Here is a 25,496-nt window from a genome sequence, read left to right as displayed (position 1 = left end):
TTTGAGAACATAAACTTTATTCATTTCATATAAAAATGACACAAAAAACTTAAAAAAAAAAAAGTTGAACAGGTGCTTCAGGTAATCTTCACAGGGACATGAGCCAGCCTGCATCGCAGACATGATCTCACTGGGGAACAAACAAAGGGCCGTCACACCTTCACATCAACACCTCAATTAGTTCACATCTCCAGCACATTGAGGCAGACCTGTACAGTTAACCACCAGCAGAGGCCAGGGTAAGCCTAGGACAAACCACTGCAGCCTTCGCACTCTTCCTTCCAGGCTTTCCGCTCTTCTTACATCCCCAACTCCTCCTTACACTCCTCCTTTTTTCTCTTTTCTCCTTCATATGGTTTTCTTTTTTTTCAATCTTTGCTCTGACCCTTCAAGTCCCTGAGCCCTCCTTCTCTGATTGGTTCCAGACGTGCCACTTAGCTCTTCTTGCCGACTCAACATTCCACAGCTGGAGACTGCACACAAAGTCTCTCTCTCTCTCTCTCTCTCTCTCTCACACACACACACACACACAACCACACACACACAACCACACACACACACACACACACACACGCAGTCCTATTTACTCCGTCTCCTCCTACCTTCCCCCTCTATCTTAGTCCAACTCACAGAGCAAAGAAAGCTGTTTTTTTTCACAGCAGCTCAGTGAAACACCAAAAGCCTCAGACTGAAATGGCTCCAAAGCATTCCTCTGAGCAGGACAGAAATGTATTCAGAGGCAAGAGCTGAGGGAAAAAGAAAACTGTTTGAGGAGGCAAATGAAATCTGGTCATTATGATGCACCAATGTGAAATCTTAAGAGGGATGAAAACATCACATAAGGGATGTTTTCCTTAGTTGGGGCATTGAGAGGTTCAAGTGTTGGCAATTATCCCATCAAAGTAGGAAAGTTTCCAATTGTCCTTACCAGTTGTACTTAAGTCAAAACACATAATGAAACCTGCATCACTAAAAAGACAAAAATGAGAGAAAAATATCGTAGTGATAAAAATGATGAATCAGACAAATATCAAATTGCAAACCCTTTTTCATGGCACATACAAAGAAAGTTACTATCTTTAAAAAATGCTGAATCGGCTCCAGATGGTGACATGAAGAGCCAAAACAAACAAAAGTTAAGAATCACAGAGCAGCAACTATGTCTTAAGGATAATGACTAAAGGCAAGCGGATGACTTAGATGGATTCAGATCAAGATAATAGTAGAAAGTGCAAAAAATGTACAAAGAGCCTTAGAAGCTGAAAGTCTAATCGTTTGATGACAACCTTAAGTCCTGCTGTACCAAAAAGACAATGTAGTCTATTTAAAGACCAGCTTTCAATACTAAGTTCTAGTTATGTGCACAATTTTAGTGTACTGCCCTCAGACGGTTTGAGGTCACCGGTCCCTGTCACCTTCCACACATTCACATTTGGACTTCTTCCTCCACTGGTCGTCTGACAGCTGGTGCTGACGTGTCAGATCAGAAAGGAGGAGAGAGGCAGGCTCACAATACCCACACATGCATCATCAGTAATAGTTCTCTGCAGCTGCACAGATAATGACAAACCAATGGGAAGGACACGAACGCAATAAAACAATCAAAAAACACACCTCATGTTCAGGTAAATACTGTCATGGCAAAGAAAATTACAAAATTGAAAAACGAATTTGGTCCTGAAGAAGACTGACTGTGCATTTCGAGGACAGAGACAAATGGTTTTAGTTAAGGGTCGAATCCTGGCTGTGATAGTCCTTTTTTTTTTGCTTTACAAGTCTTTCAATCAAAATGGGAACAAGAAAGGTAATATATGCCAAGCAAAAATTTACTTTGGCACCCGGGAAGACAATGAGGAGTCATTTCATAAAACTAATTTTATGTTGAACCTTTCCAGCTGTGATAAAACTAAACTCTCAGTAGACCAATTTTTGGCCTTCATTCATGCTTTTGGGGAAAGACTGTACATGTGGAATGATCTGATTTGTCTGGAGAGAAACTGCTGGAACTGTTTGTTGAAGTCTTGGCAAAAAGGATTGAAGACGTGGGGGATTCAATTTAAAAACTAAAAAGCTGCTGCGCTCTACACAGCCCTTCAGCGCTTTAAAAATCTTTTTTGGTTTCAAAGGAGAAAACAAAAAACATAAATGCCACAACGTGTTTCTGAGTCAGCACACTGAAATCAGCCTCTCCTGTGTCGGGTCGGGTCCAGTCGTGGGTTGGTCAGTTAGTCGATCCAGGTGCAGTTCCGCTACTCTGGCTGCTCGTTCAGCTCCATGTCGGACACCAGGATGTTCTTCTCGGCCTGCTCGGCAAGGCTGGAGTTGGTGCGGCTGTAGCGGGCGCCTTCGTAGGAACCCCGCAGGCCAACAGTTCGCCGACGGTACAGGTAGATCACACCGACGATCAGCACCACCAGCACCAGGCCCGTCACTATGACAACGATCAGAGTGGGCAGATGGTCGCCGTCCACTAGGCACAGACAGAGGATGGAAATCTGGATCAGCATACATACTGCTAATTCATTTTCCGGTAAACACAGCATAGTAACAGATATATATGTTAGGTTTCAAGCGCAGACATTAACATGGCGGGCGATATCCATACTTACATGCTACAGGTGAGGTTTCAGCACCTGCGAATGGAAGAAAGGATAGTTCATTGACTGCTCTAGTTTTTTTAGCAATAATTTTAATTGTCCTTTTGGGTGATTTCCCAGCATGTCACTTTGAAAGATATGTTTTTCTGTGACTGCCTCATTGTTCATTTATTTTCTATCACTATCTATCACTAATGTGTAGTATCCGAACCTCTTTTAAATGACAAGCCAATGTTCAGTTTATTAATTGGTTTGATTTTAAATGACGTTGTACAGGCTCCTGATCATCATCCTCGATGAATGTTTTCATCATCTATGAAACCTTGAAAAACAATTTAATTTCCTGTATTCCTGTCGCTGACTAGTTTGCACCCAAACTCAGCAGATTCAACTCAAATGACTTGCCCGCGGCTAAAGCGGTCTTGTGTGTGCTTACTGCGTGGCCGCTTGCAGATGACTCCATGTGTGCGATTTCTGCAGGAGCCCGGTTTCCACAGGCCACTGTTGCTCTGGATCCAGAAGCAGGAGTTTGGAGACAGAACAGAGAAGGCAAGATCATGTGCTTCCCAGTTGGTGTATGACATCTCTGTGTCCTCACTCCACACTAGACCTCTACCTGCAGCAGGAGCACAGGCACACACACACACACACACTCAGAGAAGTAAACAGTCTCAAGTGTCAAGTTTTATCTTAAAGTGAGCTAATTCATCATACCACGTTCTCTGCTGAGTCATAGAGGTTTCCAATCAGAGATTAAGATTTAGTTCTTCCCATTACCTTACCAAGCATGTTTCAGGGCATTTCACTCAAATTATCTAAATGAGTAATAACAATGTTATTTAAATAAATTAAATTTTCCAAGGTAACGCTCCTTTCTTTATCCCACTTATTTGACATGAGAGAAACAGTCTTATTCAGGTTTAATCTACTTAATGAATTCTTTCATGATTATTCTATGAAAGACTTCTTAATTAAGCAAGTAAGACATATTAAATTAGGAAAATTATTTGATAGCAGAGCAAGATAATTTGGCTGAAAGTAGCATAAAATTAATAAGCTTGAATTTAAATTTTTGAAAAGCTGAAGGTTAATAAGTCTGCCGCTGTTTAGAGAGATGGAAGGGACTGTCTGAAACTGGACCTTTCACGGTGATGCCCAGCCAAGCTCCGTGTGCCTGTTCCGCATAGCTCTGGATGTGTTCCAAAACAAATCCATTCTCCGTCTCATCCAAGATAGAGAGAAGTTCTGCTCCCACTAGAAGAGAGCAAAAGAAAGAAACAGACAGGGATGGAACAAAAGAGAATTGATCATGTAGGGAGATTTAACAGCAGGCCCAATGAAACACTTCTAAAATTAGACTTATTGATGCATTTGATCAATCATGTTTGCAGCGGAAAAGGTCAGAAGTGATGCGCTTAATTGGTATTCAATTCGGTTTCATGAGCTGTGTGGGCAGCACAGCAGGAGTCTGAGCAGAATCTGACTAGGGAAGGCGTGGGGGAGCCTCTGCAACTCTTCCCTACCTTTTTTACAGGACATGCGCGCATCCTGCTGCAGTTTGAGAGTTTGCAGGTTGAAGGCGTAACAGTGGTTTCTGAAAGGCACCCACGCCCACTCTCCCAGAGAGTGGGGGCACTTGCCAGGGTAGATCCACTGGTGAACAACAGGCTCATCTGGCAGGGAGAAAAAGAACAGGGATCGACATATTGTAGTCTAATTCAACAATGAAATACTATCAGGGAACATTAATGCTAAGTTTAGGTTTTTACAAGATGTTCGGTCACTAAACACCACAGCACTCTGCATGTCTATGGCCCGGTGATTTGTTACGGGCACCATGTAAACTGCTGTATATTGTTGTTATATTACACACACATACCACTAATTTGACAGACAGCAGCCTCCAGTTTAGCATCACAGGGAGTCACAGTCCACTGCCCAGTAGTGGTCATGTGACCACATCCAGCCATCTGATTGGGCTCCCCGACTTTCCAGTTTGAATATGACACTTCTTCCTCACCCAGCCAGGTGAAGCTCCGTCCCTGAAAGCATGGAGCAATAAGTTTCAAATCACTGCCAGTCTCCTGTAGCCTGGAAAACACTGTTGTGCTTGTGTGTGACTCTAGTGATGAATTAAAGCACGCTATTCTGTAAGTTAGTGGCCTCACTCCGAAGTTGTAGAGGGCAATCCAGGCTGGCCGGCGCAGGCTGTTGATCATCAGTGTGAGGTAAGCCTGCTGATAGGGATCTCTCACGGCGGCCAGGGTCCCATTCAGAGATTCGCACAGGTGCAGAGCGCCGGCCCAGTCCAGTTGCTTCTCTACCACCCGGTACGTCACCCCACCGAGCTCAAAAGGCTTTGATAGGGAGGCAGGAATCAGGGCGGGTGCTGGAGGGAGACCTTGGTCTGAAGAAACAGCAAAGAACAGACAAGAGTTACTGTAAGTCAACACACTTCTGTTTGTTGTGCAAGTGCTCTCCACTTTTAAAGGACACATTGCTGTGGTTGTAATTGAATGTCACACCTTGATGCCTTTGGCAAATGAAGCCGTTACTTTCCATCTCACAGGCTCGGGAAGCCCACATGCCGGTGTTCTTCCGTGGGTTCCCATGAATCATCACCACACAGTTTCCCTGAGAGGTGACAGTGAAATCATCAGCACAGGAACAGATCGGGGACAACACCATGACATTAGCGGTGATCGGTGGGTGTTGTGAGTACCCGGGTCTTGTTGTGGTGTGGTCCGCTGTTGTCGAGTGGCTCCCCAGGGGCCCAGTTGGTGTAGCTGAGCAGGCCAGCCTTGGCCCACTGGAAATGACCTCTGGAGTCTGAGGTCAAACCCACCCAAAGGGCAATACTGGCGTTGTTCAGCAGGGTGGTGACAAAGGCTGCGAGGAGGGGAAGCGATTGCATGACAGGGTGCATGTGCATGGGGCGACTTGTATGAGAAGCTTCTCAACAGTTATAAGGACGGGTGAGTACAAACATGAAAATCTAAACCACCCATCAACTGGTGATAAATCAATCCCTTCGAAAATAAAATGACTGGATTATTAAAATGTAGCACACCACACCAATTTGATGCTGCTCACAGTGACAGATAATACAAATTTACGTTCTGAAAATAATTGAGACTTAAAAAAAGGCAAACTACATTCAAGTAGAAAAGTAACTACACAAACTTAAAATGGATCTGCCCTCCACCACCCCACTGTTTGTGACTGTGTGCCAGCTGCACTCTGCCATAATTACCTTGCTCCAAATGACTGGACACCACTGCCAGTACACCTCCCTGTGTCTCGCATTTCAACTTGGATGCAGACCATGTGACCCGGTATGACTGATCAAACACCCTGAAGCACTACAGACGCAGCAGCACAAAAAAAAGACTGCCCAGGTTAGGTCTGGCCAGGTTGAGTTAGGACAGTAACAGGTGCATGATATGACCGTTAAGTACTTACTGTTAAATTGTTATATTTCACTGCCTGATTGTAACTGTATATGTATTCAGCGCATTCTGGACATTCTTCATCCTTTACACAACTAACATGGTAAATATACTATGAAATCCAGGTGTGTTGCGCTACCTTATGCTGATAGGAAGCCCATCCATCAGGACAGCCTGAGGGTGGGTGGGGGGATGATGGAGTTGGAGGAATGGTCCCTGTGACATTCACTCTCTTACAGATGTAAGGCAGGTCAGAATGGCATTTTTGATCAGCCCAGTCCGCTGTTTGGAGGAAAACGACACGAGCTCATGTAAGTGCACTGTATTTGATTTGGTCTCTTGAGGTATCTTATCCCGGCTGTTTTCACCTTTGCTGGCGGACATTTGGACACATTTGCGATCTCGGCTGAGTGGATGCGGCCTCCCAAGAGCCCAGGACACGTAATTGAGCACAGAGTGGTCGGTCCAGCGGAAACGGCCGTCGTTTTCGTAGGTGTGAAGCCCCACCCACCAGTTGTCACCCTCCACTTTCACCATCTAAACGTGAGAGACAAACTGTGAAAAAGCGTGTCGAGGGTACAGTGACCTTTAAACATACAAGGCTTGTGTACAGAAAAGGAATATGGCAGATTTATACCACAGGGTAACTGTAAATACACAGCTATATGATCCTAAACTGTAGTTACACAGTGTGGTTACTATGCAGAATATAGACACCATAATTAGTGGTGACTTTCACACACAGGTTTGTGCTTGTTAGGTATATCTCACGGTTTAAGATGGACTGCTTGCCAAGGCCATCATAATCAATTGCATTTTTGGATTAAATCAACCCCTTTAAAGTACGATGAACATTTTGATAAAGTATCCCATGCCTTCCGTAAAGTGTTGGCCAGGAAAGCCTCTTCCTCGGCTGAGTGGACGGAGGCCAGCGAGGAATCAAACCAGGAGCAAATCCTCTGGGCCTGGTCCCAAGTGGTGCGGTGGTCATAAAATTTATACTCAGCCTCTTGGAAGCCAATCCACTCTGGTGAACTGGATCCTGACAGATGAGACATAAGAGAAGAAGGAAAAACCTTGGTGAGACATAATAGTTTTCAAATAAACACTCCACACTCACATTTCACTGTGATGAGAGGTAAAATTGAAAGCTAAGATAATAAGACTGACCTTCTGCGACTTCTGGTTCCTTCTCAACTCTACCTAAAAACACATAAACAAGGGAAAGGTGTATTAATGCCATACAAATGCCCCCAATATGAGATGCAGGTGGAAAAACAATATTTCAGCTGTAGAATTTAAACATGTCCAGGACCTAAATACCCATCCAAATCAAAGACATTTTTTAAAGAGGCCCAAAGAAGAGGTCCACTGCAGTTGTACCTCTGGGGATCTTGCAGATCCAGTCTAACTCAGAGTCACAGTGCATGGCCAGCCAGGTCATCGTGCCCAAGTCGGCTGCGGCACACTGCCGAATGTTGTAATAGTAGCGGCCAAAGTTCTCGTATGTGAACTGAGACACAGAAAGATAAACCGATTCTGTTTCAAGCATTTTTTATTCATGATCTGTTGGTACACAGGTAATTTGCGACTGTTTGGACCAGGAATCGTTGTTATTACTCACGGCCAGTCCATCACTCCACTTCCAACTGTCGCCGTCCGTGGGGTTCCTGCGGTTCAGCCCAATCCAAAACCAATGCTGCTCATGATCCTCAGATTCGCTGTGGACCACATCATCATCATCATCATCATCATCATCATCATCATCATCATCGTCGTCATTGTCATCAACTTCATCATCATGTGTCAGCTGCTCCGAGGTGCACACCTACCCAAAGGTCTCATGGAGGACCTGTAGAACGAACTGCTCCTCTTCGGCGCCGCTGATGCTTAGCAGGTCGGCTCCATGTCTCTGGCAGAGCAGGTGAGCCTGCAGCCAGCTCAGCTTCTGCTCCAGCTGGGAGAAATGAAACACCTGCACACAGGTAGTAAAGATTACAAATGGTGTAAAACAAGCAGTCCTTGCGTTACTATTACTGCTGTTCTTACCATAAGAAATAAAATTTACCATTGCTACATACAGTTAAGCGTATAGCCTTAGTGCTTGTTGTGTACTGACCAAATTGTGTCCACAGTGCTAGACAGAAAAAAGACTGTCAGGAACAAAAAGTTGGCACTAAATGCTCGGTCAGATTCTTAGTGGTGAGGAAATTCTCCTACTTCAACTTAAGCCAAATAAAACATGAATGTACCCACTGATTATTTCGAGAAAAAAAAAATCACTACAACAACAAAACAGGGCTCTTTAGACACGGAAAGTTGACACAAGGAGATACATGGTTTTCACAGGACAGCAAAGTAATGAAAAGTAAAGTGTGACCGAACTTAAAAGACACTTCCAGCAGAGTTCTGATGGTTTGAAACATTTCTGGGACGAACCTTGTAACAGTAGCGCAGGTTACTGTTGCTCTTCCAGCCACTGGGGCAGGAGCCGCTGAGACTCGGGGTTGGCTGAGGGACGGGGGGCTCGGGGCTCAGAGACGTGTCCTGGTTCTGTCGGCAGATGAATTTCGCCTTCGATGACGCACACTCCTTCACCTCCCACAGACCTGTTGCGAAGCCTGACGCCATGGAAACACAGCCGCCGCGGACGCTGGCTGAAATAGATACACGGTGAAACGTAGGTGAGTGGAGAGAGGAAGAGGCTGCACCGATGAAACGTGTGGAAATAGAGGAATGATGTGGAAAAAAAGAAATGTGTCTTATAGGATAACTATGAGCCTTCGATCCTGCATTAAACTTTAGTCAAATAAAGGGCAACATTTCCTGTAAACACTGTCTGCCAGGCTCTATTCCTCTAGTCTCTTTTGGATCGTCATAATGGATCATATTTTCCAAAAATTGGATGTACACCAGTAGAAGGTGGTCTGTTAAGTGACTTGTTTAATTCTAAAAAAACATTTACTCACGAGATTTATAAAATGCTGCCTGTAGGAACTCAGTAGCTTTTCTTTTGTACTTGTTTACATCAGTAAGCATTTTTTTTTTCTAAATACATTTCCAAACACTTGCATAGGTGTCTACGTGGTACTCTCTGTATCGAATAGAAATACTATGTTGAAACCTCATGATACAGTCACCGGCTTCCCAGTAAAGTTCCTCGGGTTATAGTGAGTCTTTCTGCCACTACTCAGCCTCAGGTGCAACCTCAGGTGTTGGATTTTGGGGGATATGAATAAAGCCTTATGAGCGCTAACAAGCGCCAATAGAAAAAATATCGTCATGTGACGTAAAACTTCAGAAAAAGTTGAAAATTTACAGCCTTTATCCAGCCAACCCAATTAAAATCAGAATATACCCTGACTGGTTTCAACTGCTGCTGATTATTTTCTAGACAGGTGAATTGTCAGGTAATCGAAGTTGCCATAGGTGCCACAGTTGCCAAATCAGGATATCAGGGTGTAGCTCTGAATCTGTATTTTGGCAAAAGGGGAAAAACACACCTGGGAACAATCCATCTTATTCTTTGTAGATTAAATGCAAAACTGGCTCAGCTTCAGAATGGACCTCGTGATTTGGGCAACTGAAAATCTCCAGCTACAGATTAGATGAAACTTTAATAATCCCCTCGGGGAAGTGACCTGATAATAGCAACAGGGATAAAGAAATGAATAAGCACTGGGTAGGGAAGATAATGTATCAACCAATGAATAAAAAACAATGAAAATACTACAGCAGATATAAAAGACTAGAGCTGAGTCAGGTAGACCAACGTAGCTGTACAAACATGTTCACAGGTAAAATAGATCCACCTGGTATTAATACATCTTTTAGCAAGTTACAATGAAATTCGATTTCTCTTGAACATCAAATGATTTACATCCTTAAAACTGACAGCAAAACTGCTCAACCACAAACAATATGACAATCTGTTTTTGACCAATAAGGTATTTCCCAGTTGTCCGGTTTGACAAGTTACTGGACTGGAATTAATTCTTCGAGTCATTCACAAACTCATTTCAACATGACATGTTGTGACCTACCTGGCTGGTCTCGGTTCCAGTTGGTGTAGGACACTCCATCCCCGCTGAGCCATTGGAAAGAGCCGGGGCTGCTCTGGTCATGGAGCCCGATCCAGAAGGAGTCTCCGGAGCGACCGTACAACAGGCTGTTGGCGAAGGCCTGCTCAAACCTTTGAAGATTTAAAGGGGCTTTTAAGAAGGCAGCACTGACAAAACAGCAAACAACAAAACTTTTAACTGCTGCAAGGGAGTGTGTGTGTGTGTGTGTGTGTGTGTGTGTGTGTGTGTGTGTGTGTGTGTGTGTGTGTGTGTGTGTGTGTGTGTGTGTGTGTGTGTGTGTGTGTGCGCGTTTGTGAAGGTATGTGTACATTGCTGTGCGCACCTATTGGTAATGGTAACAAGGGTGGCTCCATGGTCCTCGCAGGATTTCCTGGCCTCATCAAATGTGAGCTGATCTTCTCCCACCCAGTAACACGCTGGACTGTGCCATTTCCAGCCCTGAGAGGAGAGGAGAGGAGAGTAGTAGAGGAGAGGAGAGGAGGGGAGAGGAGAGTAGTAGAGGAGAGGAGAGGAGAGGAGAGTAGGAGAGGAGAGGAGGGAGAGGGAGAGGAGGAGGTAAAAGAGGAAGAGGAGGAGGAGAGGAGAGGAGAGGAGAGGAGGAGAGAGGAGGAGGAGAGGAGAGGAGTAGAGGAGAGGAGAGGAGAGGAGAGTAGTAGAGGAGAGGAGAGGAGGGGAGAGGAGAGGTAGAGGAGAGGAGAGGAGAGAGGAGAGGAGAGGAGGAGAGGAGAGAGGAGAGGAGAGTAGCAGAGGAGAGGAGAGGAGAGGAGAGGAGGGAGAGGAGAGGAGAGGAGAGGAGAGTAGTAGAGGAGAGGAGATGAGAGGAGAGGAGAGGAGAGGAGAGGAGAGGAGAGAGGAGAGGAGAGGAGAGTAGTAGAGGAGAGGAGAGGAGAGGAGGAGAGGAGAGGAGAGAGGAGAGTAGTAGAGGAGAGGAGAGGAGGAGAGGAGAGGAGAGTAGTAGAGGAGAGGAGAGGAGAGGAGAGTAGTAGGATATGGAAAATGAAATTTAAAAAAAAACCCTAAAAAATAAAAATAAACCCATCTTCTACCAAAACTGAGCAACTCTTCAATATTGCTTATTCAATCATTTGAAATCGGGATCTCTATGTGCATCAAAATACGCACGGAGGAAGGCAAACATGCTGTTTTTTGGATCATGGTTTACATATGGAAGGATAGTGCTAAATTTCAAGTGTTTCAGACTCACGACTACTGAGTTAGGGGCATTTACAGTAAACTGATCATGTTTCAGTAGCACCACTTACTTAGTAAAAGTAAGGAACTGTGGCAATTTATAGGCCAACAACATATTGGAACAGTTAAAGGAAAATAGAGTGTCAAATGACATGGAACTTTTTTGGGCGGCGGGGCTATTCATTCCACTTCAAACAGTAATCGCTTATTTCCTTTGAACTTGAACTTCCACTAAATTTCACTCACATCTGTTAATTACTTTTTAAAAATGTATCCTACTAACTACGAGACAGACAAACAAACACGACCTAAAACATATCCTCCTCTGTGGAGGTAAAGAACATAAACGGTCTCTTGGAAAACAAATTATTTTGTCAGTCAAAACAGAAGATAAGTCCACTTATACAGGCCGATATGCTGAATAAAAGAACAAGTCTACGCATGCAGAAATAACTCTTCCCTGGCCCCACTCCCTCCTGCCAGCTCATGTGCTGCCGTCGTGGACGTGTACAGACGCGGAGCGCAGCCAACGCGCAGAAGTTCACAAGGGGTGAGATATTGCGCGAGAATAAAAGTAAGAGACGGTTTGTACACAGCTTTGCGGGAATAAGCTCAACCTCAGGCTCTTTGGACAACCACGTTTGGCATCCAGAGAGAAACCTCAAAGAATGCACTTGCTGGAGAGTTTACATCTGTCGAAAATCACATCTCCTTATAATTTTGTCACTATTTCCTAACCTTTTTTTCTAGTGTCCTACAGTCAAAACAGCAGGCATCTAATGTTGACTGTTAGTTTACTCCCATAACATGTAACAATAATAAAAGTATTTTTTCTTGTGTTTGCTAATGTTGTGGGATATTACACCATGTGACTGCTATCTGTCACGAAAATAATTTACTTCTGTTTTCACCCTGATAAATCATATTGAAGCTTAACCATGCAAATATTATATTGAAGCACATTCCCCTAAATTTGCTTTTGTCAGAAACATTTGAAAGCAAGCAATATATACTGAAGTTCCCGGTTCTTTGATTATATCACGCAAGAACAATAGACAGCATCAGCCTAAGGTTTTTTGTAGCCCTAAGTAGCAAAACAACATTGGCTTTCTTCTGGAAAGTCCCTCAGAAAAATTTTGATTTCCAATCCAAAAATATAATCCCAATCTTTGAGGACATCTGGCGCAATATTCAGGAACTGTATCTTTAAACAGGTAAAGAATCACAAAAATGAACACAGGAATCCAGAGAGTCCCATTTTCAATGATTTTAGGGCCCCCCTTGCGGCTGAGGTGCCCGAGCAGCTGCTTACACAACCGGCTGCCGCTGACATTAGCAATCAGTGCTTTCTAATCTTGCTGTCTATTCACATACAAAACCACTGAGTTAACCTCTTAATAAAATCACTATCTTTGGAAGTAGAAAGCAGAAAAAAAAAAACAATGAAGGGAGTTGCTGCTCCACTGAGTAAGCAAAAATGACGGCATTACAGCAATGAGCAATCCATTCCATTTTTTGAGAAATGAGCTCAATGTGCTGGACGGGGTAAATGGTTTGGGGCTCATGTGGTGTAATGTTGCTGGAACGGTCAGTGGACTTTCTGTCATTGTTGTTTCACATGTTGCGTGCAGTGAAATCATCTGGTCAAAACAAAGCGCCACTGCCACGGGGCCGTGCAGCTTGTGCGTGCCAAATGACCCCTATCACATTACCACCCATGATGCCTCACTCCCCCGGGAGAGGGGTAAAGATTCATTACACCCAACAAATGGTCCGTCCATACGGAGATGCTTGTTAAATGTAACAGCTGAGACCCAGCGCGACCCTCGACTTCAGATCATTTGCATCTGAAAATCAACACACACGCAATATATATCTCTGCTGAAGGAAACAGAGAAATACAGACGTACACTATGATTTATTTTCTCACTTTGATAATCCCCCTATGGGACACATTACTACAAAAACCCTGTAAATGTAGCACTTGGACAGTGAACATTTGCAGCAATGGTCAGATAGGGACAAGTCGGGTATGAGAGGCTGTATGGTCTTTAATGGAGAAAATTATGAAGTGTGAAATCAGAGACAGATGTAGATCGATCTTCCAGATGTGTCTAAGTTCACCATGTGGCTCCAAGTGGTGGGCACGATATGATATTGATATTGATGTTGCATGTACTATATACACTTGTTGAATGAAGATACAAGCATCTAGTTCCAATTTGATTGTCTTAAAAAATATAATGTATTTTGTGTTTAGATTTTTACAGCCTTGGAAAAGTATGTTTTAAGCCAAAGGAGAGTGTGTGTGTCTAGAGCTGAGTTTGTCTGGTGTGCCTGATAACCCTCCAAGTCTCAAGGGAGTTATTTATATTACAGTTACAGACTGGGGGTTGACTGGTGGACCAGTGGAAGGATGAGAGATAGAGGGGATATCGAGGAAAAGGGGTCAAAGGTGAAAGAATGGCTGATATATTTAGAATAATAATTATGCTCCCTGTAACACTACAGACTGTCAGCAGCTGGAATAAGAGCACCGAAATGTCGCAGGGGATGTGAATGGAATCTGTGTGGCGTAAAATATCAAGGGAAAAGTGAAGTATGTAGCACCACATGCAAAGAGAGAAAAAGAGTAATACTTGTTTGCAGTCTTGGTGCTGTGGCTTTCCATCAGTCTTTGTTCCTGGTTTCTTACAGATGGAAGGCAGGATCATATTACAAGGGCTGTCATCCCAGCGGCCCTCCTGCACATGTAAGCGAGACACAAACAGAAGGAGAGAGTACAGCTGTTAAATATATACAAACGGAGGAGAATCAGTGACAGTGAGAGTCTTTTGCTGTGAAGCAATTAAGGCCCCAGGCTTCGGGGGTCAGTGTGAGGATAGAGGAGGTCACTCACAGGCCCCCAGATGGAGACGCAATCTTCTTGGGTGTTGCGGAAGTTATTGGGTTCAAAGGGGTGCCAGTAAGTGAAGATGACGGGCGTGTGGTCGGTCCATTGGAAGTCCATTTGCATGTCAGTGTCATGGAGCCCAATCCACATTTGGTCAACGTCTGAAAGAAGACACAGACGAGACAGCTGGGTTGGGAAGCCAATAATGGAGGAAAGAAGTAGCCTTAAAAAATAGGATCAGGGTTTCCAACTATGACCTTCATATGAAGTTTTCACATTTTCCATGAGGTTCAATGATTAAGTCGGAGCACTTCCATGACCTAAAAATCTGATTCCTCACTCTTCGCTCTTTTTCAGCTCAGGAAAGGAAGGGAAAAAAAGGGCTGAACTGTCTGGTTTCCACTACGTTTGAGCTTGATTCGAAGATATGGGCATATGATGTAATGTAGGAAAACAGCTGGAAACCATCATTTAATACATTTAATATTTGTTTTCTATTTATTTATTTATTTAAATTTTTTTTACCAGAAAATATATCCAAATCCATCAGGAAGCTTTTTTAAGTCTATTTTTTGAGATTGCAAAGCTGAATTATTGGTGTGTTTTGTTCACTTTGTTTCAAATAAAAACTGAAAAATAACATTTAAAAAGTGTTGTGATGGATTTGAGTGCGTGAACTCTTGGTTAATCCACTGGACTTCAATATCAGTTACATGCACGCCTGTGCTTTCTTTCTGTAGTCTGTTCAGCGTGATATTATTTTTTATTCTAAAATATTAAAATCCCTGACTTCCCCTGTCTACAATATATCAGTCAAAATGTACATTTTATTCCTTTAATTCAACGACTAGTGGGATCCCCTGCAGCACAGGCATAACACTCTGAAAACAGGTTACAGAAATCTAGTGTACGGTTGAAACACAAATTGGACCTTTCAGAAACAGTGAATAAATGAAGACAAAGTGAAGAATCAATATGATTTGTGAAGATTCATTTCATGTTTGGCTCCTGAGAGCAATGCAATTCAGTGGGGAAAGGCAAGTACTATAAAAAAATGAAAAAAAAAATCACCTTTCTTCAAGTTGAGCATGATGAACTCCAGCTCAGGTAGGGTGTGGATGCTGACCAGGTTGGCTTCCATCTTCTGACAGGTTTTCTGAGCTGTATCCCAGTCAGTCTTGTCTGAAGTCACCTTGTAGCAGCCAGCCTGGAAGGCCTGCCAGCCCACATCACACTCATATTTCTTATCGTCTGCCCACGAATCTGTGGGAGCGAAAAGTTAAAACCCAGTGAATTCTGGACTTTGGCTCATTAGCAGGACTCTAACTGCTGTATTTGACTTTAATGGACTAACGCAAGTGCTTATACACTAACCAGTAGTGAAGGGGTCCATGGTGGCATTGGGCCTCTTCTTACAGACATATGGCAGAGCAACAGAACAATCGCGGTTTTGCCAACGACCTGATGACTCAGTTCTGATCACACCGCAGTTCTCCTCCTCAGCGTGGTTTGGCTGGTCTGAGGTAGAGAGTAAGAAATATCTCTACAGAACATCCCAAACGCCATTGGTGCCCTTGTTCAAGGGACCTAACTCCCAAGTACTCCAGTGCTTCAACAGTGAAAGACTGTAGTAGCATTGGAAGGCCGCCAAGTGTGTGTTTGAACTCAGAGCAGCGTGTTGCTAAAAATGAGAGCGCGTGCTCATTCAGCCTTCTGTGGGAAATAAGTGTTTAAAAAATATCACGCTCAAAGCTTAAAAAAGGCAGAACAGGTTGTTTTGGTTTTACAGGCTAACCTTGCTCCCAGTTGAGATATTTAAGCGGTGAGGAGTCGGCCCACTGCCAGCCTCCATTGATGTCCAGGTCATTGAGGCCAATCCACAAAGCAGCACTGTAGCCAGTCAGTAAACCTAAAACAGCAGGACAATACCTATGACATGGGCAAATACCATCTGTTTTCTCTGTGTACTTTTGTGAACTTTTTGTGATACAGTACAAGGAAACATTCAATAATGTGGTTAGGTTATCATAGTCACTGATTCTGAGATGAGTGCTAAGGGTACGAGACAAAGATGAAAATCCAAATAACCCTATTTGTTTCCTTTTTGGTATAGTAGTCTGGAATCAGTAGTTAAGTGTTTAACTCCTCATTGTTGATTGATTTGTGCTTTCTGAGGATTTATTTGCTGATGTACTGTATCCGGATAAACTGCTATTTTTTATTTTCAGAGAGAAAAAAACATATCTATTTAAGTTTATTTCAAACAAGTAGCTTCAACCAGAGTGGACACCTCTTCAAATAAATGTACGTTGAGTTTACCATTGATGTAGGTCTGCTCATGCAGCTTGGTGATGCTAAGCAGGTCTGCCCCCTGCTGCTGGCAACTCATCCGAGCCTCACTCCATGACAGCGTAGCCTGGAAGTTAAACTGGTAACAGCTGTCTGTCAGTGGGTCAGTATCCCAGAATGTCTCACAGCCCTTGCCTGACAGTCAGGGGAAAAGATAAGAAGCCAGTTAGACTAGAGGGTAAAGCAGGAGGAAATGAGATAAGTGAGCAGTTGAGTAACAGGAAGATTGTGGTGAAGCTCGTCGAGTTTCAGTCAGCTGAGAGATGTCGAAGTACATTCCCTGAACTTGAAAAGTGGTAACTCACTTTTGACAGGACAAAACCCCCAACGCTCGTCCTTGCCATAGTCATAGGTGGTGGCACACCAAAGGTGACCATCCTCACGTCCGATGCTAGTGCAGCTGTGGAACCATTGGCCGTCATAGAGGAAGGGCAGGTAGCACGGACGGCCACGAGAGTTCCCCTGGATTGTGTAGATCTCTGAGGAGCAAAGAGAGGGGAGACTTCACATCCCTGCATGATGCAGCAGAGATGGGCCTTGTGTGTTTTGTCCAAAGTTATGGCTGCAGACTGTGCTGAACTGAATTACCTTATCTGTTTTCTCAGCGACTTGTATACTCAAACAAAGGGTGAAAACAGAGCATGATGTTCTAGTCAAAAAAGTAAAATCAAATATTGGTCAGGAAAAGGAAGAGGAAAGAAATAAAAACAGGCAGGTTATTTGGAAAACTATCTTTTATAATGAACTTAATGGGAAAACAGAATCAACAGCTAGGGATATTTATATTCCAAAGCAGCATCTTTGTGTGATTACATGCAGCATTTAAACTAGTTTAACTAATAATCTACATCTGACTTGACAAAATACCCTGAGGTTGCCATTCTGCAGGAGTCTCTACTTTTTCACTAGTATAGTAGGATGTGAAGAAAAGGGAAAGTGAGAGAGAGAGAGAGAGAGAGAGAGAGAGAGAGGCTGGATCTGTAGTGTTACCAAAACAAGTTAGGCCAATGGAAAGTAGGGCAGACATGTTAATCGAAGGAGGAACGATTTCTGAAGCTCCCTCCCCGACTTCCCTCTCTGCTCCACCGCTGGCTGGCTGGCTGGCTGCAGTGGAGCTGCTCCCCGGCTGACTAATGTCAGAGGTATTCCTCTCCTGCAGCAAGTTGACTTCACAAGGAAACTTGTGAAGATCGACACTTGAAAGTTAAAAATCTCAATCCACCCAATCCCCTTGCCACGAAAAAGTAAGAGACTTAGGAGAGGAAGGATAAAGAAAAAAGTAAAAGGAGATTTTCGGGTCTTACATTTATGGCAGATGCGGTTTTTAATTGCAGTCAAGCAGAGCCTGGTAACTATAGATTCGTGCAGCTGACTGAGCATCACAAGAGAGCTTTTCAACGAACAAACGTGACATTTGATCCCGGCAAGAATGAAACTGAATGTGGAAATTAAACTTAGCTGCAAACAACCATGGTTAGATTAAATCTGGACTGAAAACTATATATAAATACAAATATACTCAAGGCAAAGGACAGCTCTGATGTTTACTGGAGTTTACAAACACCCGTAGTGTTTTCCTTGGCTTTCTGACTGGCAGCCAGCCACTTGTCCTAAAAAGATTCCCCCAAAAGCAACATTTCCCTGTATCCATTTGATCAGCTACAGCTGTGGCATCCACAGCAGTAAAAGTCTGTCTGCTGCACAGAGGCAGCGAAACATACAGTGAAAGAGCAGGTCACTGGGTCACTACAGCTGGGCAGATGAGTCCATTTAACTGAGAGGGATTTGCAGACTCTTCAAATGGGTGCAATATCGGTGATCTATTTTTTGTGGATTTTACTGTGTTTTGGTATATTATTTCATTTATTTGTTAACATTCTTACTTATTCTTGAATTGTTTTATCTTATTTTATTATTAATGTTCCTCAATCGTTGGATAAATGAATGCAATCCAATTCCTATTTTCCTGTTCAAATTTCAATTAAAAAAAAAAAGATCACAAAAAATAATCTACCGACTCAATTAGCCAGGCAGGTCATACTATGTTGTTGTATGTTAATGTTGCTGAGGGTTAATGGTTTGAAACGTGAAGGTACTTCAATGCAAATCTGGAGTTGTAGTTATTTTGAAAAGCAGTTTGGATCAAAGTGGTAAAGCGCGTACACTGATCTGACGAAGGCTTGCCGATGCGACTCAGAGCTACTTTCCTTATGCTTACCGCGATGCACTTTAGAACACAGGTCCTGCACGCCACCATGCAGAGTCCATTTGAGCTTGGAAGGGGGGGGCGTTGAGGAGGAGTTCCAAATTGAGGGGGAGGGAAGGTAGTTGTTGAGGTTCTCCAGCACCTGGCCACAGTTCCAGGTCCAACGTACTCTGGGGGGCTCGGGGTCACAGGTGTACACACGCAGAGGAGACTTAGAGGTGAGGTTGCCGGTGGTCACGAAGAGGCAAAGCGAGGAGCCCAGGTTGAACAGGCGTCCCCGGGTCACCCACTTCCAGCGCTGGTTGTCTTCCTTACAGGATGCTGACAGGATGAGGGAGTGATCCCGCACCCCCAGGCACCCCTGGGCGCCCTCATGGAAGAAAGCAAAATCATCAGAGTCCAGCGGCGCTGTGCAGAGAGAGGGAAACACTGGCATCAGTCGATAATGCTGATGAAAACAGGATCCCAGGTTAGCAGCTAGTGTAGCAAGAGAAGAGGTCAGGGACTGGATCAATATCTCCATTAATGGGTTAGAACTAGTTTGAGTCACCCCTGCGTAATACACTTCAGTGGTATTAATCCTTTAATAATCCTGTAATAATCCTAAAATCCCGTATACGCACTATATGACAGAGGTCTCAGCAGGAACCAACTGAAATGATATGCAATGAAAAAAGTAAAAAGTGGTTGCACGTGTTTTTAATGCAAGGTCAGCAATCACGGTCCAAGTATTTCGACGTGCACCCGGTCTCAAGAATTCCCCCCATTCGAAGGTTTAACCTGGAATAGCCTCCCTCCTCGTTCACTACAGTTCGTGTTGACTGTGGACAGAGCGGCAGCCGGTGGATTTGGGGATTCAATATATAGTGATACTTATCTTGGGAATCTGTAGAGTGACTTGTACATACATTTGACTCACGCCACTGAATGTGCAAACAAGTCTGAATTGGATTGATCTGATGAAACTGTAATGATCCTCAGGGGTAAAATGGATGACTGCTGTCTTTATAGGCATTACTACAGTATGATTCTCTGAGTAGCTATATCTGCCTGCAAGGTGTTACCCACAGAGCCTTAAAGTATTTTAATCTATATCCAGTATATAGATAAAGTACACTCCAGTATCCAAAATACATAAAATCTTAACGAAAAATAAAGAGTTACTGAAGAAGGGGGTTGAATTTAACATATCTAGAGCAGTGGCTGGACGCCAGGCACAATGACTGGAATTTCGGGAAAAAAAAACCCAACACCCTTTCTCCAAAGAAAATATGCGGTTTTCCCTCACTCTTCTTTTTCTTTTCTTTTTCTAGAAGGATTTAGATTTTGGTAACCGAGAAGAAAGGACTGTGAATGTACTGGTGTGTGGTATTGTGTGAACGTGGGAGAAAGAAGGACAAAGAAATACATGTCAGGAGTGTGGGAGTGACTCTAAATTAAAACTACTTTGAAAAACACGTCCTCAAAATAAACACAAATCTCTTCTCTCAGACCTGACATTCAGAGGAGAGACAGTAAGACTCTCAGCATTCCTACTGGGCGGGCTCCTGTGAGAGGCCAGGAAGTGGGGTAGGTGGGAAAGATCACTGGGCATTTGGTTGAAAAACACGAATCTCATATGTGGGCACTTCAGCCCGCTCAGTCTGCAGCAATCCCCTCGCTCCCTACCTCTCAGCTAAAACACTCTAAGCCTCCTGTGCTGCTTTTATGGACACAGAGACAATGGAGTCTCACCAAGAGCCCCATAAAAAAAACCCTGTAATCTGGAGGAGACGATCGACACACCCCTCTTCTTGCACTCAGGCTCTGTGGTTGGGTTTCTCAGAATCAGTGTTAGCTCATTTGGTTGGTAGCAAATGTAGTAACAGAGCGCATTGGCAGAGCGGTTCAGAATCAGTTTGAAAGTGCTCTGTGTATAATCAGATATAATCACCACCTTGTTCTTTTTATAAAGCCATCCATTTTACAGTAAAAGCCGGCTCTTGAGCTTGTTTACTGCCAGTTAATTGTTTTATTCATGAAAGAATCAAACCAGAGCGAGTGTGTTGCCTGACAGGGACACCAAATCCTTTCAGTCCTACCAGAGAGCTACAGAAAAGTATAAACTTATACTGTATCGAAACACTGCTCCGATTAACACAAAACATCTCAGTCCCTCCTATGATAAAACTATCTTTCCATGAGGCTGTTATTCTAGTCACTTCTGTTGATGCAACATAATCCAGAGCTGGATGAAATATAAAAAAAAATGCAAGCAAAGACCTGTGGAAAATCACTGCCTGGTGTATCCATTGAGTCAAACGTTTAAAGGCAAAAAACATCACTGAGCTCTGCCACATCAGTTCCTTCTCAAGTTTTCTTCACAGTACGAACAGTTGATTAAAAAACTAGCTGCAACTAACAATTCCCTTCATTATAATCCTACTATTTTCTCGATTAACTAATTCATTGTCTGGAAATGGTGAAAAATGTCCATCGCAATTTCCCAAAGCCAAAGTTGACTTATATACTCGTTTTGTCTGTTCACCTATCAAAACCTGACACATATTTCATTTACTATCATAGAACACAAAGAAAAACCTAGTCGATTTACTAATCGATTCATCAGTAATCGTTTCAGCTCTTAAAAACATACAGGATATTTTGCATTGGGCCCTCAATGCAGTTCATATAAAACCTTCTATAACAGCGATTACAGTGGCATGACTGCATACAACGAATGAAATGTTGATATGCTGTAATCTTAGCTCTGGATCTAGTGACGCTTCTCTCTGCAAGTCCAAACCATGTGGATTCTTGATTAGGTAGAGATTCACAATGCTGACTTGTTCCCAATGCGGGGCGTAAATGCCAATAAATCAATCTGATGCCATTTTGTCATTTTCACAATGGAAATTAAAGCCATTTTGGGAAACAGACCACAAGAGGTAGATTTTCACACCAGAACCACCGCAGTAAAAATCAGCATTACATCGTGTGCTGAATTCACCTCACTGAATATAAACTCAGTATTAATACGTTGTCAATACGAGAAGTTCCTGGCGAAAGCTACCGAACTACTAGACAACCTGACGCTGAAGTTCCAGACAGCAAGAGGCAAATTCAAAAAGAAGTTTTAATTCCAGTCTGGATGGGACACAACGGGATGTTTGATGTGAGAAAAACTCCCGGGCAATCAAAGAGAGTGCAGAATTCCAGATTAACTTTAAGCCATTGAGCCCTGTGAAAGCTAAGCCACAACAGCTCTCCTGCTGTGATCTCATCCTCCTCTTCGGCCTGTCACCCCTTTTTTTCAACGCTGAAGACAGTTTCCTGCTGAAGAAAGAGGTTGAAACCAGCGGCCAAGAACAACCGGCGATACTCGCCAAGAGGGGCAGATATTCCCAGAACCTCCACCTCCTCTATACAGTCATCTGTTGGACGCGGTTTGAGGACAATACTTAGGAATGCAGGTAACTAGTCAATGGCAAGTTTTTGCTAAAAGATGTAGTAGTACGACAAACTTCTCAATATCACACTCTTTGGTGGATGAGTGTGACTCGTTGCTGCTGCCATATAATTTTTCCATTTATACGCTTTATATACTAACTGTAAATCTAATCTAAAGATCTAAACTGAAGGATGAGCGAAAGGACCTTTTAATATTTTGACAGATGTCTGACAAAAAAAACAACGGTTTCTCTAACCGGTCAGAGTGACAAAATGGTAACCAACAAATAGCCAGGAAATTCCAGCCTGCTGTGTTTGTTTCTTTGGTTTTTTATGGTGGTCTGGCCTCTGAGGCAACCCAAACTGTGGCTGAGTTCTACCTCATCCAAGAAGCATGAGAGAGGGACGATGGGAGAAAAGGGCATATTTGCGTTCTGCAGCCACAATCACAAGCAGAGCTAACTGGAACCTTTGGGAAAGTGTGTCTCAAATTTAGAAAAAAAAACCAGAGTGAGAATAAGTGCACACTGTCGAAACTTTCCATCACTCCCACGCTAATGCGCAGTATAATGGGGATAACGACTTATCACAGTGCAGGTTTAAGTTGACATCATAATTAAGGCCAGAGTTACGTGCAATTCAGCTGATAAAGGAGCAGTGCTCAGTGAGAGCAGTGTGAAATAATGAACAATTCACTGTCTGGGCACTTAAGGACACCACTGATCCGGAGCTGCTGGAGACGCAGTGTCATCCCACAGCATTTTAATTTTAACTCTCATGCTCAAAAATAAAACTCTACCATATTGCAGCTCTGCCAGTAATGGAAAATATCTGTATTTCCTATAAATTGTCCTGGGTTTCGTCATTGTCACAGTTCACCTTCGCTCCATTGTTGGCTACAAAAGATATCGAGGTGAAGATACATGGTGCGGCACAAGGAGAGCCTGGATTCTTTTTATATTACACAGTGCAAGAAAGATCATGACTACGTGCTGAGCTTTTTCCAGGTCAAAAAATATTTCTCACTGTTGAACTCTGGTGGGTTGGAAAAGAAAAACAATCAACATAACAAATCCAGAGAGAACATTTCATAGAACAAATCAAAAAAAAACCCCTTATATCCTTTCGCATCTCATCCCTTTCGGTCTCAGAGTGATTGAGGAGAGATTCTCAGCTTCAGCAGCATGGGAGTTTGACTGCAGATGGGTGCGAGTCATTCTAAAGTGAAGAAACTGGCCCTCGGCAGAAAGAGCCCCAGATTATTTCGGATCTGTATCTAGGTGTATAATCTTAGGGGATGAGGGTGCAAAGGGTGAGAGTGTAAACCCACATAATCTCAATATTTAAATCAAACTTTGAGATCAAACGTAAATTAACATATTAAATAGCTGCTTGGTGTGCTGTGCCTCATGTGATGATACCAGAAAAAAATCTATTTGGTCATTTGAAACCCTTTTCAGTCATATGAAATCCATTAGATAACAGGTGGTTAACCACTTCTCTATAGCTGCCTGTGTTATGATGGCCAGACGTGAACCAGATTTCACAATAATCCCAATTGAATTATTAGATACTGACTGCATATGTTCTTTCTCCTGCAACTTAATCCGCGTTGGAGTCCGCTTCATAGTCTCATTCACCCACGCTGCAGCAGAAAAAGAAGTTACTGAGGGGAGAGTGAAGTTTGGGGACTCTGACGTCAGGCTGACGAGCAAAAACAGGGGAGAGAAATAATTACGTGCTCGTGAAACAAGAAGGTCATCCGTTTCATAGTAATAAAAACAAAAGGTTCTATAGGCTAAATATCTAGTCTGATCTTGTTTGGGTGGTTTTACCCCCCCCCCCCCACAGCACGCCATAACATGTAATAGTGCGGTGGCTGTTCAGAGCGGGACTGAATGTGTTAATTGCAGCCTGTAACAGGATGTAAAGGTCAGATCTGCCCTCAGGTTGCCCAGTGAGGCGTCACTCCACGTCAGTTTTACGCTCCTGCCTAAAAAAACAAAACAAAAACAAACAAAACAAAAAAACACCCGGCGCAGAAATGGAGCAAAAAAGCCGAAAAAGCGTTGCTTTGCGGCTCGAGATCAACTTTATGCATAAAGACAAATCACAATAGAGAAACTAAGCCTGCAGCCCCCCACCCGCCGCCCCCCCGTTTTTCTCCACATCTGGTTCCACTCACTGCTCGGACTTCTGGTTCGTGGCATACCGAAGCAAACAAATCCGGAATAAGCAGAAATCAGCTTTCAGTGATTGCTGTCTAGTGCGTTCTCTGACCAGAGGTCGATGCCAAAACAAAAAAACCAAAAAAAGCATGCACAATAGGTTCAACGTCTGCCCCGGTTTTTTTCCACTTTTACGTGAATGAAATGAAGCAGGAGTTGAGATTTTTTTTTTTTCTCACCCGAAACGCTCCTCTTCAGTTCCAGACTAAAGATGAATAAATATAAAGTGCATTTGTAAAACATAAGTTGCCGATTTTTCCATGTTCCCCTTGATTCCTTTATTCGGTGACGGTCGTTGCCTCGCATGCTCAAGACTAGGCTACAACACACGCACGTGCGCGCGCACACACACACACACACACACACTCACAACACACACGCGCTCACAAGCGTGCGAAAAAAAAAAAAAAAAAAACCAAAAGAGGAAGAAAAAAAAAAAAAAAAAAATGAAGCCGGAGAAGAAACTGCGCGAGTGTTTTACTCTGAGGACGGATGATGCAGAGCCGGTGGCGAGTTTGACCGCTAGAGCTCCGTCTGCCTCTCAGTCAGATGAGACTGAAATGAATGGAGCAGCATCAACAGTGTGTGTGTGTGTGTGTACGCGTGTGGACGTGTGTGTCAGTGTTTGCATGGTTCCCAACATGAGGTACGGGGACCTCCGGAGGCCCGCACCAGGGGAGCGAGTTCAACGTCGGCCGCCCTGGAAGAAGTGAAAGCGACAATTGAGCAACGCCGAAAAGTAAACAGTGCTGTATAATCACAAAACTAGAAGAAATTAAGAGGCTGTGGAAAAACAGCAGACAGTATTTCCAAAGGTTTAAAGTAAGGCTAAGGCTAAATAAGTGCGGGAATTATTATAGAGTGAGCATTTCTTTCTTTTTGTCTGATGATGAACGAGCTATAACCGATGTGATGCACATGGAAAGGGTCAATTCAATGTGACGCGGCTCGTGCAGCCCGAGCAGAGAGAGCAGAGGAAAAGTAGCCTAGTTGGTTCCTGATCAGGTCAATGTGGTGATATGAAATGCTGCAGTCAAAACCGTGACCAATCATTAACCATGCGTGGATTCGC

At 43.5% G+C, this 25,496-nt stretch overlaps 1 protein-coding gene across 1 annotated transcript; it reads right to left on the bottom strand.

Moving 5' to 3' along the window:
* mrc2 (mannose receptor, C type 2) lies at positions 1-24,745 on the bottom strand. Its single transcript, XM_040123681.1, has 29 exons — positions 24,604-24,745; positions 18,780-19,175; positions 16,867-17,040; positions 16,532-16,696; positions 16,008-16,121; positions 15,587-15,730; positions 15,284-15,475; positions 14,219-14,373; positions 13,959-14,063; positions 10,451-10,566; positions 10,090-10,238; positions 8,486-8,703; positions 7,879-8,021; positions 7,671-7,767; positions 7,430-7,559; positions 7,217-7,249; positions 6,922-7,088; positions 6,415-6,583; positions 6,186-6,328; positions 5,851-5,959; positions 5,320-5,486; positions 5,123-5,231; positions 4,766-5,004; positions 4,477-4,639; positions 4,121-4,270; positions 3,738-3,851; positions 3,034-3,213; positions 2,610-2,633; positions 1-2,470 (listed from the first exon to the last, which is right to left on the bottom strand). Exons 1-29 carry the CDS (start codon positions 24,728-24,730, stop codon positions 2,250-2,252), a joined length of 4,413 nt encoding a protein of 1,470 aa, XP_039979615.1. The 5' UTR covers positions 24,731-24,745; the 3' UTR covers positions 1-2,249.
* Positions 24,746-25,496: the final 751 nt, after the last annotated feature.

The sequence above is a fragment of the Xiphias gladius genome, chromosome 3, assembly GCF_016859285.1.
Source record: "Xiphias gladius isolate SHS-SW01 ecotype Sanya breed wild chromosome 3, ASM1685928v1, whole genome shotgun sequence".
Taxonomy (NCBI): domain Eukaryota; kingdom Metazoa; phylum Chordata; class Actinopteri; order Istiophoriformes; family Xiphiidae; genus Xiphias; species Xiphias gladius.
This window is presented reverse-complemented; position numbering and strand designations above follow the sequence as displayed.